Source organism: Anastrepha ludens, chromosome 4 (genome assembly GCF_028408465.1).
Source record: "Anastrepha ludens isolate Willacy chromosome 4, idAnaLude1.1, whole genome shotgun sequence".
NCBI classification, from domain to species: Eukaryota; Metazoa; Arthropoda; class Insecta; order Diptera; family Tephritidae; genus Anastrepha; species Anastrepha ludens.
Window position 1 is genome coordinate 120,252,548 of NC_071500.1, and position 16,401 is coordinate 120,268,948.

The window sequence follows — 16,401 nt, forward strand, 5'->3', positions numbered from 1 at the left end:
TTTATAATTTTTGGAAATGGCGTCGTACGTGAATCCCATTTTTGAAACTACACAGTTGCAGAGAAAAGAGAAACGCAATGGAGCAAGTAAAGGTCAAAATGATGGAAAGAAAACTAGAATTTTCCAAGAATTTCAAGATGGTCATGGCGTGGAGAAATAATTAAATATCTTTAAAACAGATCACACAGGTGTGGTTTACTGATGAGTCCAAAATGGAGAACCCCAATGCCGGACTGAAATTGTTGTACTAATATACATTTCAAGAAGGCAATCGCAATGGCACAAATGACTTCCATTTTTCAGGAGGAGGTCCATGCCTTAGAGCTATGTGCCAGAGAATGTCTTCGCAGAAGCACGCGTGCTGCCAATATCAACATTCTCTCTGACAGTCATTTCAATTGAAAATATGGACTTGGACGATCTTTATCTTCAGCCAGATGGCATACTATGTCACAATGCCCTTTAAACAGTCGATCATTTGTGGACCGTGAGCCGTGCCATTCATGAGATAAAATCAGAACCCGAGAACAAGGTGTTGAAAAACTGGGCTATCAAAATGCGATACTGCGAAACTAGAAGAGGCAACCACAATATATAGGTTAAAACAAAAAAAAAGATAGATAATGTATGAAGCTCAGGGAAAAGAAGAAGAAAAAGTTCCACATTAAGATTGTTTGTGGCCCGAAAGTAAAAGACAAGGCAGCTAAAATATTGGTATATTAACTTTTTGAGTTTCTCCCATTCAGTGCATCTGTAATATTTACTGCAATCGAGTTCCACTGTCTTACAGAGCTAATGAAAAACAGTCAACCGGAAATCAAAGAATTATATAATATTTAGGCACAACCAAGCTATTATGCCTCGGTGATTTGGTTAGTTGAAATTTGTCACACAAATATTTAGGGACTTTAAACATAAAAATGCATGGCACACATTTTTTGGATGCAGATGGTCTACAAAAAAGCCTCTTCATGAATGGCAGAAATTTCATTTATATGAAACTTCTGCCACTGCCTGCAAAGCTTGATGCGATGGCCAGATTATTTTTAAAACAAATAGCATTCTCATACTTCCCATGACGTCATTTTAGGAGAGCTGTGAGCCAACACAAAGAGAAAAGTGTCAAGATAATATGTCACAGAAAATATTTGTGAATAAACCGTTAGGTTTTTTTAAAACAAATAGCATTCTCATACTTCCCATGACGTCATTTTAGGAGAGCTGTGAGCCAACACAAAGAGAAAAGTGTCAAGATAATATGTCACAGAAAATATTTGTGAATAAACCGTTAGGTTTTTTTAAAACAAATAGCATTCTCATACTTCCCATGACGTCATTTTAGGAGAGCTGTGAGCCAACACAAAGAGAAAAGTGTCAAGATAATATGTCACAGAAAATATTTGTGAATAAACCGTTAGGTTAATGAAAACATGTATGGGAATGGAAAGAAAAAGTTGTTTGTTAACACAAAAACAAAAAACGATTCCACATATAACTTTGCATCGGCATCAGCGCGGCATTCAACTGATTCATCCATATTTATGATAATCTAGTAGCGCTCCGCGATAAGTACAACTTACTGTGAGCCACTCGATGGCACGCCCTTTACAAATATCAATTATATAATATCGCCGCGAACTGAAATAATTTATATTCATGAATGGCGGGCTGTGATAAGAGCTGTTAAAAATTCAAAAAAAAAGAATTTTAGCGACCTTTGGCAGCTGATAACTAGAAATAGCTTGCGGTTACCTAATTTAATTTGGTGTGAAATGTTTCATATAAATATGTATATAAATTCAGCTTCAATTGCCTTTAAAAGTCTGCTAATAATTAAATTGAAAAATAATACCATATTTTTGTGCATGGGTTGTCTTATCAAATATGACTACCATTACTGTTTGAAACATTATATAACCAATTTTCGTTCTCATCGGAGGAAAATTCTTCACTGAAGGCGAGAGCTTGGGATGATTTGGTTTTAATTGTTTTGCTTTTTAAAGTATTGCTTGCGGTCATACAGCATCTTATGTCGGCAAATCGGCTGTAAAGTGCAACCAGAACTGCAAGTAACTGTGGTAAAACTAAGAAATCCCAGGAACACTTCTATGCTACTTTCACGTCTGCATTCAGTAGATCAGGACTTTGTCGCCTTAGTTATACTTTATATTCTTTATGGAGGGATATTTTCGATTAGATTTGATAACTGCACCGCCATAGGTATTAGCTCTGCATTTTGAAGGCATCATTAAAACATTTTTTCGCTAAACTACAGACAATTTTTTAAGCACTGAAATTGAAACCATTCTGAAATTGAAGCCATTCATGAGATAGAATCAGAACGCGGGCACAAGGTGTTGAAAAACTGGGCTGTAAAAATGCGCTACTGCGAAACTAGAAGAGGGAGGCACAATTGAGAAATTGTTCACTTTATTCCAATAAATATTTTCAAGTTGGTCTTATGCCATACGTACGTACATATGTACTCACACATGTAGTGTTTTTCCTTTCAATTTGGCCTTCAAGAACATATTTTTATCTTATTTTTCTACAGAAATGTGAATTTTAGTATACATACATACATATCTACATATATCTTACCAACTCCCCGTTCTCCCGCCACTCTTTCTAAGCTAACCATAGGTACATATGTATGGATGTATGCTTGTAACGTTTGATTCAAAATCCGACCTTATGTGAGTTATTAATTTTTTTCTTATCAACCAAATATTTGTTAATTTGTTATGTTTACATTGGAGTTTTTATTATGACTAATTGTGTGTTATTTCCAATACATAAACAAACAAAAAGGAAGGTAGAAAATTTATGTAATTTTGCTTCAAGCGAAAATTCACCTTTTCTATAAAAAACCAACAAATTTTCGAATTTTTTTATTGTACTCACACATCCATACATATGTGTGTATGTCTATCTACTGCAGAAAGTGGAACAAACAGTAGAGTGCGAAAACGATGAGGTCCACATGTTAATTATATGAATACAACTACAATAAATAGTGAACAAATGGATGAATGGAAAATTTTGCGAGTGAGCTTATGTTTGTATTTTGTTGTCGATTTATTTGGCAATAAAACTTAAAAATTCCTAGACAGAATAACAATTACAGGCATAATTTGATAGTCACAAGAAAGGAAAAAAAGAGAATAAAATAAGTAAAAACATAAAATAAATAAAAAATCATGAATTTGAATTAGACCTTAAGCTTGTTAACCTTGTTTTATATGTACAAGCTTTGTTAACATTTATGTATGTACGTATACCATAAACAAATGTCAAATCAGCTACAGTAGACGCTCGATAGTTTGTATCTACTGATATGAGGCACAAATTGCTAGTCAATATTTATAAACGGCTGATTATATATGTAAGTAGCTGTGTAAGTGTATCAAATTTCACTTATGCATGTTAGAAAAAAATCTGCTCTAAGCTATTAAGTTACGTATTTGCATGCATATGTATGAACTTCTATACGGTTGGTCAAACAGTATTGCGTACTAGGATATAAGTACGTATGAGCTGCGTATTTATGTCACTGCGGTTAACAGAGATGTGTAGAAGCATCAATGCATACTTACCCTGCAGTGAAATGTGAAACTACTTACGCAGTAGATATTCTATTTCAGGCACTCGTGTTTGCAGGAAGAAGTTAATCTTGTTCGAGAGTGACTAGAATTGCACCAGTTACAAAATGATCGTTTAGAGCAGTATGGAAAGGAAATATTTTGTTCTTACATATGTTAGTGGTATTGCTTGTACTGCATTGCTGGTATGTTTTTAGATAATATTTAATCATTTTTATTTGAAGTTGCTTTCATTTAGTTTTAGCATAAATACAATTTTTAAATAAAGTATGTGCATATATTACTTCGAATAACGAATTCCAAAAACAAAAATATTTTTGAAACTTTCATTTACCAATTTTTACTTGCACTTTCAACTCATCCAAAACTGGGGATTTTCGCCACAAATTGGGCTAGTCTATAATACACCAGCTAGTAGACGAGCTATTTAAGCCGCAAGGCAAACTGTTAGTAAAGTATTTCAGAACTAGCAGGTTTGACAGCAGGGTACATTTGACTGCAGGATACGGTGAACGAGTTCGTACATAGTATACTACTTATATACAAACATCCATAAAAGCATACAAATGTATGAGAGCGAATGACGTCAATGGTGGTTTGAAGGGAAATCTGTTTTATCTGCTGGATGAGAACAGTAATTTGATGCAATTAGGTATTTGTTTGAATACATACTTACATACATATGCATGTACATATGTATGTGTATGTCGTATAAGGGTACTTTAATTTTAATAGCATTGCGTTATATTTAGAAGAACATAGGTACACATATTAGGCTACTTTTTGAGTGAATTTGTCAATTTATCCATGCTGATGATTGATATATCGCAAAATGTGATGAAAATGTGCAGTTTGGGTACCAAAAATTGCGAGTAATTAGGTCATCTGAATTAATTAGGGATTCTATTCGTATACAATTTTATTAGTTCGGTGACTAGGTGGATGTTTTATTTATTTTGCTATTCATTTTTACTTAAAAAAAACACTGTTAACAATTATAGCCGTGTTTATAATGAGTTCGGCATTGTGGCCACTTATTTTATTTCTGGCCTTTTTAGCCCACAATGAATTAGATGTACAGATTTATGTACATATAATTGGCAACTTAGAAAAACCATTACACAAAAACATTAATAATTGGTGCTTATTTTTTATTATTATTTTTTATCTTTTTTTCTTAAAATAAAAATAATTTTGTTAAAATAAAAATAAATTTTTTTAATAGTAAAAATTTCGATTAATACGCCATATAAAAATGTTCGCCAAGCAAAAGGTGCTAAAGTGGCCATTAATGTAACCGTTCAAAATTATCAGTAACTATTTGACAGAATCGCTGTGTGTGTGACGTCAGAGCTGCAGTATGCAAACAATAAGCAATGGAGCAGATGAAGATAAAAATAAAGATTTCTATTACTCAGCATCATTGTTTTTTAGTAGTTTTATTTGTTAAAAAAGCAACTCAAAAACAAAATTGGATGATTAATTTTGCGCCCTTGTACTTTACATTGCTCTAAATTGAAAAAGTCTGTATTTGTCAAATCGTGGTTTTAGATTTAGTTTTTTTTTTAATTTTTCTGAGCAAACAATTTCTAATTTTTTTCAAACGGCGTCATGGGTACCTCAATAAAATTTGACACTTGTGAACTAGAAAGCTGCAGTATATAAACAGATAAGAAATTACTCTAAATATTTTTTTTTTTTTATTTTCTAAAAAAGTTATTCAAAAGCCCCAATATAGAGATACGTGGCATTGTATGCGTGTAAAAAGCGAATGCAATGAAAGGTATTTCTAAGTATAAAAAGGAGTTAAAGGAAGAAGCTGAAAAAATGAAATAAATGTCTCCACTGGTCCGGCAGTAGCGTGTCTTGCCAAAGCACAGTTCAAACTGGTTATGCAACATAGTGTGTCATCCTGCTGAAGCTAGAAATCATCCAAATTCATATCCTATGTATGAATTCAATTTTAGTTCACAAAAAGTTGCTGATCACGGCGCTGTAAATGGAATTGCTTTTCCAGCTGCACTTTCGGAAAGGCTGGTCAATGTTGCCGCCACTATGAAAACCATTAGAAACTGTTTTGTGGATATGTTAGCTCCACGTTAACGCATCAGGTAATTTTTTTTTGTTAACAATCCGCCGAGATATAAAAATGAATCTGACTGACATTTAAGATGAAGGAAATCTTGACAAACGATAACTTTATTTGGACTACTATTTATGATAATAAAACTCGTTTTACCCTAAAGTTGCGCAATATATTTCTGCACTGAACCAATATTGAAAACCATGAATCTTAAAAATTACGCCATTTGCGCTTCGGATGCAATTACTGTCAAATTATGCGCCGTACATTGCCTGTCATAAAGTCCAATGCGAGGAGGGCTGCGTCGCTCAAAGAAAGAGTGCGTGAAAATCAAAACTAGTTTGAGTAATTAAAGACTAGAAGCGACTGCATGTATGTGAGTATTCACATACATATGTATATTTGTATATATATGTATATGCTAATGAAAGACGTTGTGCAAGTGTGTGTGGGATGTGAACGTCGAGTAGCAATCGCAAAAAATATTGTATAAAAAGGAAAGGGGGGAAAAGAGAGTGAAGTCTTGTTTGTGAATAGAAGCGCGAACTATTTTTTATTTGTAAAGAAATATTTTACCAATACTACGCTACGTTTGTTAGCACAGACATACTTATATTGCGTCTTAAAAATTTTCCACGAGCATTGGTAAGGCTGCAAGCCAAAAAGCTGAGCTGAAGTAAAAAAAACAAAAAAAACAACAACGAAGAATTCCAATATAAAAATGAGTATGAAAAAAAGCGAGGCGAATGAACGGATACCCTCTAACGACAACTTAAGTAGTTTGCGCGGAGCTCGTAAAGCCCATCGGTTGGTGTACAAAGTGCAAGCTGGACGCACTTGTGGATATGGTTTGTGTCTACTTGTTTGTTGCTTTATGTGCAATATTTTTACTTCGTCGATTGTAATGGCGCTATTATTATACATAAATTGCAACTACAAATTTGGTTTTTTACTACTATTTACTTCCACGATGCTGCTACTATTAGCTGCCCGTGGTCTTTGCCAAAGGTGGGCTTGGCAGCGCACTTTACTCTCTTGTCTTTATCAAACGTTGAACAACCCAGACTAACTCATAAATAAGTGTCATAAAATATCTATTAATACTGTATTTAATAGCTGTACTAAGCATAATTACACTCTGTAACAAGAAAATTGGTGGCGTTGCTTGGTTAGGCCTAATATATGTAAATACAATTTTTTTTCGGAAAATATGCGTATAAATGTTATACAATTTTCTTTTTACGAATGTTAAATAATTTAAAAAAATTTTTCAATGCAATATTTAATGGATATTGGGCATTCCTGCTAATATTTTGCACTTATTCTCATGCCAATTTTGCAATTTTTACCTAGCGAGCAATTAGGTTTGAAACGGAATGCAACGAAATACATTTGTATGTAGAAAAAACAAAGGTGGCACCCCTATTTTGTTCTTGGCGAGTGTGACAGAATCTTACTTATTTTGGAATCAGTGAATACTCACTCGTATTAAATTAAACGACATAATAAAAATAAAGTTAAATAAAATAAAAAAGTTAAATTGTAAAAGTACGAAAGCCTTCAAATGCAGGGATGTCTTTGATTTTCACTTGCTTGTTTCTTTTATTTCCGTGTTAACGTCACGGCCTAGGGATGGCACGAGCTGGCATTCTTACATTCTTGGGTATCAGCCAAGAACGAGTATGCAAATTGAAGAAAATACGACCTTAGCGCGATATAATTGCAGATGACGTGTGTGGGTGAACCAAGAAAGTACTTTTGAAATGGTAATCTTTCATAAAAGAAAAATGAAAAGTGGGCTAGGTTATTGTTGATAAGGAAAGTAATAAGCAGAAAGAAAGTTACTTGTAAAAAAAAAAAAAAATTAAGCAAAACTCTACAAAACATCAGCTTAACAGCTAATTCCGTTAAATGCGCTAGGAGTCGAGTAAGGGTGCCGCAATATGCGCAACATTCTGTATTCGCTCCACCGCTGGTATCAACTGAAAGCTATTAGACATAAAATATACAATTCGCATCCAGATTATACCGAAATTTGATAGAAATTTATAATTCCTGTGAGATTAAATATTTTATGTTCAAGATTGTGCTGAGTTTCGAAAAAAGGTATTATTTTGACATATTCACAAACAGAGTTGCCACACATTTTTTTTAATATATATTATATGTTAAACTACTTTTAAGACAGCTTTTAAGTTGCATGCAATTTTTTGTAATTTTGTATGATTGGGGTTGCTGAATTTCTTATTGTAATATAATTCAATGATTGAGAGAAAAAGTTTCAGAAATTTTAAGTTTAAATATTTTAAAATTAACATAAATTGGCAGTGTTGCCAAAGCAATTTTGTTTTATTATTTTCCGGTACTCAGTTATTTTTTCCTTTATACATTTTTTTCGAAACCAAAATTTTTAAGTTCATAGTTGCTTTGCAGTTTTAAAATGTATGCATTAAACGAAAAAAGCTAAAAGGGCTAGACTTAATATATTATCAAAATTATCAAATCATAAGATTCCAAACAATTTTGTTATTGCAAAAATCATTTCGGTACTAAAACTTTTTTGGGTTTTTTTTGTATATTAGTTTCACCTTTTTTTCGTACTTCATCATCAGGGTTACCATTGTTAATATGGTTTGATAAGACTATTCATAAATTATTTTCAATGCTAAAGCAGCCCTGAATTTGTGTGTGGAAAAAGTAGTCAAAAATTAGTTTAATCGAATATATGCCGAATATCTCAAGCTCTAAAAAAACAGCGGATATACTAGAATTTCAGGAGGTAATTGCAAATTCAAGTCGCACTTTGCATATCAAACTGCCGGTCTGCGTTGAAACGTTAAAATAGTAGGATTAAGTAAATGTGACAACTCTCGAAATGCTTGAATACGTCTTTTGCCATACTTATATAATATAATACTTATATATGTATGTAGGTATGTATTTCTGAGCAAAATTTGTTATACATAGGTTGGAATTGAGAATCTTGCAGTTCACACTGTGGAAAATTTCGCGTTATGATCTTTGCCTACAATCTTACGAGATCAAATTAACTAAAGAAAGTAAGACTGCAAAAGTTCTCTTAAGCCCCTATTTAAATATCCCTTACTGCATTCAGCCTTTTTATTCTCACTATTCCTAAGTATGTAGATGTGCATATCAATGTATATGAATATGTATGTAGACTTTGTTTTGCATACCGCTGTGTTCGAGCCATATCTTTCGCCGCTGACAGCTGCCTCCAGCAGGTGGGCGCTCTCCTCCTTTCCGTCCACTTTCGAAGGCGCATTTTCCCTAGAGTCTGTTGACATGTTGCTGGTTATTGGACACTTTATTTTATTTCTATTTTTATTTTGCTTTATTTTTTCGTGTATAAGGTGAATTATTTAATGCTTTCAGGTAACTTTGCGTACTAGAAGTGGGAATGGCAAAATGAGATTCTTTTGATAAATTTCAGCTATGCAAATGCGTTGCTGGCTTCTTGTTTTTATTGTTTCTTATTATTTAAGTTGTGCAATGTTTTTCAACACTTTTCTTAGTACTTTTTTACTATTCGTTTTCTTTTTTCATTCCCTTTGCAGTTGTAAGATTTTACTCCACTTTATATGTTTTACACTTCAGCTTCAATGCCCTTCGAATGTTATTGCCAGTGGCTGTGCATTGTATAATATGGAAAGCCACAAAAAGTAATGCACTTCTGCTGCGGTTGGTTTACGTTTTTCGTCTAACTGTTAAATGCAGATTCGTCGAAATGTGTTTTGTGTTTCAGGCGCTCGATGCTCGGTGCTTGCTGCTCGGTTTTCGGGTTTTCGGCTTTGAATTGCTTTCGACCGCGCTTTCACTGTATCCCTACGTTTAATGGGTTTGAGATGTGGTGCGCCTGTTTTCACGTTCTATCTCCGAGTCCTGATTGCTTAACACCCACACTTTGGCAATGAACAGTTCTGACGCATGCTCCGTTATACCATGACATTGACGTTGTTTCCGACGTGTTTTATTTATAAGTTTTGTTGCTTTTGTTATTGCTTTTTGTCCTTGCTGCTGGTGCATTCACATATACAACTGTATGTAGGTAATATCTGCTATCTACGCCGGGTTTATTTGTATATTTTGTATAAGTACTTGATTGCTATCGCAGTCGCCGATATGTAAATTCTCACGCAATTTTCTAATTTTTACTGTAGCTTACATTTTCTGAATTGATACTTTCTACTACTTGTTTGATCTTGACAAAAAAATTGAAAGTCATCACCAGTTCGATTTCACTTAGCGCTTTTATTAAATAATATTTCGCAACTCCTCGAGATCCTTGACTGACTAGTTGTTGCTGTAGCTGTTCCTATTTTAATACTGCATACATATGTATGTATGTATGTATGTATGTGTAGTTGTCTGTATTTATTCCGGTGAATTATTGCTTACAAGGTATATCTTATGATATGATATTTCACACAGATTCGATTCACTTCCTGCTCCGCTTTGTTGACAGTTGTTTATTTCCGTTTTGTATGATTTACATATAATAGTAACGTTTTGAATTCGAATTGCTGAGTATGTTTCGTTATTTTGTTGCTTAATCAATTATTAAAATAGTTGGAACTTTAGTCCAACTAAGCGCGTGCTAAATTCAAATCTGTTTCTTCACCAAACGCTTACAAGTAAATGCTACAAATTTCGCCTCTCGCATGAAATATAAAAACTCTTGTCTGCCATCCGTGGTGGTGCTGTGGTTACTTGGCCAGGCGCGGCGCGACGCGGTGCGGTATAGTGATACTCGCACACCGTTTAGCATTTTGGTATTAGTGACGTCGCATTTGGCGGCATGGCTACCATTACTGTGTGTGTGTTCTGTATATGCTTTGTTGTAGCCTCCATTCTTTCTACTGTAGTTTGCTTTATGTGTACAAGTTAGTACTGCGTGAGTATATCGCGTGCTCCTGATATAGCGCTCACTAGTGCGCTCAGCACCGTCGACGCCCTCTCCAATTCCTTCATGCATGTATTTATATGCATGTATACGAAAACGCACAAGTAGGTATGTACATGCAATACATACCAGTCGTACACACCTCCCTATCGGCAGCTACGAGGCTTAGCTCATATTGCTCTTATTGTTGTTTTTAGCAGCTGCTCGGTCGACTGACAAGTCATTCACCACTTCTATAATATTTGTAGTTGCAAAAAAGGGGGCTGTGCGGTGGTTGCGCGCAGCTGGGACTTACTTGACACTACTACTTACTAGACAAAATTTGCAGCAAAAGAAAGAGGCAGCAGAAGAAAGTGAACAGTTGGCAAGAGAGAAACAGTAAAGCGTGTAGGTTTTATAGACGATAAGAGCACCACGTCTGGCCTTTTATCGCTAATTCCCAGTTTAACCAAAAATCAAAAAAATTCACATACATACATATTTTTCAATTTCCTATTATATTTAAGTTTAAGTTTTGCCCTGAAATAAGTTGCACTACGCTCTCACTAAATAGAAGGTAAAATACTTTCGCTCGCGCTGCTGTCAGCTCAAAGGAACGTGCCCCTCTTTTTGCTAATTGTTATTGTTGTTTTATTCGCAGTTGTTTTTATTATTGTTGATGTAATGCAAAATACATACGTCACATTGGAGGTACATACATACATGTGTATGTACGTATGCATGTATTGTGAAATAATCAATCACCTACCACATCTGCTTTCCACCCCTATGACGAATTCAAACACTATGAGGAGAATAAAAATAAATGTGGCTTCTTTCAATTGGTAGCTTGGCAAATGAGAAGTAACACACTCCATTAATAACAATCTCAGAATTATTGAACTGATTTGTCAAGTGAAATTTAAAGCCTCAATCCTGCAGAGGTATAGGTATTCTGCATCTGCAAGTTAAGGCGGGAACCGGTTTAGGAGGCCGAAATTTTTGTGTTTTTCGTAAATTTTTTTAACAAGGAAGGAATAATCAGAAATTGTTTAAACTCAGAGGGTATTTTATTCATATTTTTAAGTACACTTTTAAATTTTTTCAAGTTATTTCCGACGGAAATAGTGGCGTTAGAGCGTGCTGTTCATGGACTATCGCCATGCGAGTATCTGGCTGGTGGGCATTCCAGAAGTTGTAATTTTTCTCTGTAATCAACAACAATTTATTTTTCATTCACAACATGTTTCCTAAGAATATGAACCTAATTTTGATAAAATAATATTGAAATTTACATGTTATTCCTTTGTTTTCATACCATAGTTTTTCATCTATTCTGCTTAAAAAAAATATTTTTAATGTTAAAATAATCCAAGAATTAGGTTCATATAAATTAGAATTGAATAAAGAACACTCTCCAAAAATTGCATAACGATTGGTCGATAACTTTTTGAAGTTGAAAAAAGTCGTTTCGAGAAAAACGCCGTTCTAACTACCGCGCGTTACGGTGCCGAACCGGCGAGCGGTCACTTAAGTGCTCATAAAATCGGGAATAATGCGAATTTCCTTTTAAAATGTTTACCACATATTCTTGAGTAGTTATACTAACAATAAAAAATTTCGATTTTTTGATCAGTCTTAACTGGTTTCCCCCCTTAAGTACAATGCATCTGCAGACTTATGCTGGATATTGGCAAATATACAAAGAAGAAATAGCGCGACTTCAAAGTCAACCTAACGCCGATGCTTAGAGATCATAAATAATTAGGGGTTACATTTTTAGAATTATATGACACGATATTACTCTTAAGCTGTAAGAGATTAGGTACATATAACAAATTGAAGTATTTAACACATCCGGATTTCAATATTTTTTCCTACTAAAAAACGCTATTGCTTAGGTTGCACACCACTTAAAGAAGGTTGTGGAAATGTCATAGAAGTCCCCCTTTCAGTCTTTGTAGTCGTCATCGGAGAAAGTGTGTATAGTTCACTCATTAATGACTGAGAGACACTGAGATGCTGATAGTGGGCCAAGCTCATGTTGCTCTCAATCACAGAAAGTATCTGAAGTTCTCACTGAGCAGACGGACCAATGGGCTGACTCTATACCTGCATAAGATCATTTATCTCTCGTTCCTTAAGGAGAATTATATTCCACCTTTGCTAGAATTGGACTTTGAGAGATCTGAGCTCTTATAAAATCCAATTATGCATAAATTAAACTGTTACCAATATATTCGCTTAAATTATATTATGTATGTGTGTATGTATGTATGTATATCAGCATTATTCATTCTGGGACAATATTTCTGTGACTTTGAAAAATTTAATGAGAAACTCTGATGTTGTACTATGCATTCGAATCATTTCACTCAACAAAGTATACCTCCAGATGTGTTTTCCATGTATAATTTTTTAGTATTTTAGTACTTTAGCCTATTTTCTTATAATGAATCACCGTTTTGTTTTAGACACATGTACATGTATGTATGTATGTGAATATGCTCACATGTGGGAAGAATCAGCTGTAGTAAACAATTACATTGCATTGATATCGATTGCCACATGGCTGCGTAATATTTATACGAGAATAAGCCATGCATTCATATTTTATTTTTTAATATTCGTACATATGTTTGTATGTATGTGTTCGTCTGGATAAACATATTTTGCATTTATTTGACAGATTTTCATTGAAATAACTAGTTTACACAATTCAGAGACTTGTGAACAAGCGCAGTGTCTTGCGTAATTACACTGTTCAACATAAATGAAGATTTTTTGTTAATAAAAAAAAATTATTCGCCTTTGCATTTGATTGCTTTGCAAGTAGCATGACTCTGTAGATTCTTCACCGCAAGATGTGGATCGAGAAGAATGTACATGAAGGGAGTTATGACCTCTGCTTAATATCCTGATCGGTTCCAACAAGTAAATAGTTTAATGTGTTTGCAGTTCTTACCATCAAAAAAGGTGTATATAAAAAAGTAAATAAAAAAAACACAAAAAAAGAAATCATTTCATGATGAATAATTTATTTTTTTCTAAATGTCATTTGCAACTTTTTAAAGTTGTCCCACATTTCTTCCCTCTAAAGTTTTCTATTCATATCTGTATTAATTGCTAATGGATATCGGAATATCTGCTTAAGTTGCTAAATTCTTACCAAAAATCGATTTTGCATTGGTCCAAATGTAATGAATATTGAGACATTAAATGAAGTGGTAAGAAAAAGGAGACAATATTGGGCATTTCATAAAAACGGAATTGATGCTCAAAGAAATATTAATAAAATTTTACAAATTTAAAACAAACATTTTATTTTCATGTTTTTACATGTAATCCTTTTTTTTTTAATTTGCATAAATTATTCTGTAATTATTTGGAAAGATTACATAAATTTTCTTATATATAAAATTTATAGTGCTTCAAAGTGGTCCAAATCATCATTACATTGTTAAGAAAGCAAGCAAATGCATATTGCGTTGTTGAAATTGCATATCTCATTAGGGTGATTATTAATTTTTGTGGAAGAAATAGTTACATTACTTTAATAATAAATTGAGCCCAGATGTTTGTACGCTACGCATCGATAGCGCAATCTCTTCACCAATAACACCTGTTATTGGAAACCCCTTTACCTACATAAAGTCATATTTGACTAACACTGACTCTGCATGTAAACACGGCATTATAAATATTTTATGAATATTATACAAAGCGAAGTTGGGGGTAGGAAGATTTTTCAAGTTTATCAAAATAAATATCCAAATGCAAAAACTCACATACGATACATGCATACATACAAATGTACATATGTATGCCTTTTTCGGTATTATATAAGAAATAACTTCTCTATAAAGCTAATATCATGCAAAAATTGGTTATCGCCAAAAATTATCCGCCCTAATGTTCAAATATTGGCTCAGAAAAATCTGTCAGATGTTATGAAATCAGAAAACCACAAGCGTTATATCGAATAACTTGAAATGGATAAGTGCAAATACTTCTCGAATGATCTACCGGTCTTTATATAGTAAAAAATATTTAAATAAAATGGAAACATTACAAGACTATCAGTATGTAATTATTTACGCACATACATATGTAGGTGTATATGTTTGTGTGAAAACACATACATATGTATATAATATTTTCCTACTACATATTTTCCTTGCGTTTGTAAAATATAATACATATCGCACCCTAAATACAAAAGGGGCACAACTCAAAATTTTCCACACTCGAGCTTGACTTGTTTACAGTAGCACAGAAAGCAAACTATGTGACATATCACGCTGAAATTCGCCATGTAAGCTTATAACAGTCCTACCAAAAAACAAAAAAATTATTTGTGCCATATGTCATCCGCGGACCGTTTTATTGATAACGTCTTGTTCATATTTGAGCAGAAGTACATTTTGAGTTGTGACCCTTTTGTATTTAGGGTGCGATATACACTAAATACATTTAAGGTTTTCAATATCTTATGTGTTTGTATGTGTGTACGCCTAATTTCTAAATAAATTTAGATATGTGTCACATACAAACAAATACAAAAAAAACATTGGTCCGCTGCTATAACAGTGTGCTGCTAAGGGTGTTTGGCCGAGCACCTCCTCCTATTTGTAGTGTGCGTCTTTATGTTGTTCCACAAATGGAGGGACCTACAGTTTCAAGCGGACTCCGAACGGCAGATATTTATGAGGAGCTTTTACATGGCAGGAGGTTTGCCGTTGTCTGCCGAGGGTCGACCACTATTAGAAAAATGTTTTTATTAATTTAGGTTTCTCCAAGATTCGAACCAACGTTCTCTCTGTAAATTCCGAGTGGAAATCACGCACCAACCATTCGGCTACGGCGGCCGCCTGAACACATAAAAATGATGCAATACTTTTCTGAATGCGCAACATTGATTCCAAAAATGTGTATGCGTAATTGTAGAAAAACATGAAGCCAATGATAAATGCAGTAAACCATTTCCTTGTCTCTACACAGGATACTAAATTACCTAATTCGTCAAGGTAAACCTGAACTAGATGGAAATACATACAAAGGTAAATTTCGAATAATTCGATACAGGTTTCTAGAGTTTTCGAAAATGGATGCAGATCTACCAGAACAAAGGAAGTAGCCTGGTTGTGAATTCTAGCATATGGGTCTGCACCCCTCTATCGGGTTATGAAATAGAAGCGTACCCAGTTTACAAAATATGCGCAGAATTATTTTGTTAAGGTCTCATAGCAAATGAGTGAAATTGGTGCATTTGATTTTATTTGAAGCGTCAAAGTCATACGCAATTTGTTCAGGTCAAGCGGTCACTTCATTACCCTATTTTAACCCGTATTATGTTGTTATAAAATTTTAACTTACCGATTGAAACCAGCTAAGACTTATTGAGGTATATGAAGTAATTAGGATTGCAAATATCCTTTATTGGTGGTTTAATTGCTGTAAAGAAGAAAGAAAACAGAAGGTTAAGAACTGAGCTCATACTTTGAAATATATTTTTAAATAAATATTCATCTTAACATCTTCAACATCAGAGGTGATGTTTTTTTATAACCAACCAAGTATGTATTACTAAATAATATTTTAAAGTCACGAAGAAGTATTGAAAAGAAGATATCCAAGGTGACGCAAAAATGTATAAACACTTGTATAAACATATTAGTAAAGATATTTTGGGGTAAGTGTAAAGTGTTTTTTCGAACGCATTTCTCTCAAAAGTGTATTCTTAAAGTCAGTGACCAAGATTTCTTGGAGCGGCTAATTTGATTAGTTTTTAATTTTTGCCGAACTTTTGCAAA

The 16,401-nt window shown here is 33.8% G+C and overlaps 1 protein-coding gene across 3 annotated transcripts in view; it reads right to left on the reverse strand.

Annotated features, from left to right (window-relative positions):
* Nucleotides 1-16,401, reverse strand: part of LOC128860896 (facilitated trehalose transporter Tret1-2 homolog) — a 97,094-nt gene that overhangs the window by 13,144 nt on the left and 67,549 nt on the right. For 2 of the 3 annotated variants that reach the window (XM_054098691.1, XM_054098690.1), the window contains one exon: nt 15,965-16,042. Coding sequence is in view for 1 of the 3 variants with exons in the window: in XM_054098689.1 (XP_053954664.1) it covers nt 8,883-8,993 (111 nt within the window). In the remaining 2 variants the exon portion in view is untranslated. Of the gene's footprint in view, nt 1-8,882; nt 10,317-15,964; nt 16,043-16,401 lie in introns of those variants that run through there. The other variant, XM_054098689.1, reaches the window with a different exon arrangement.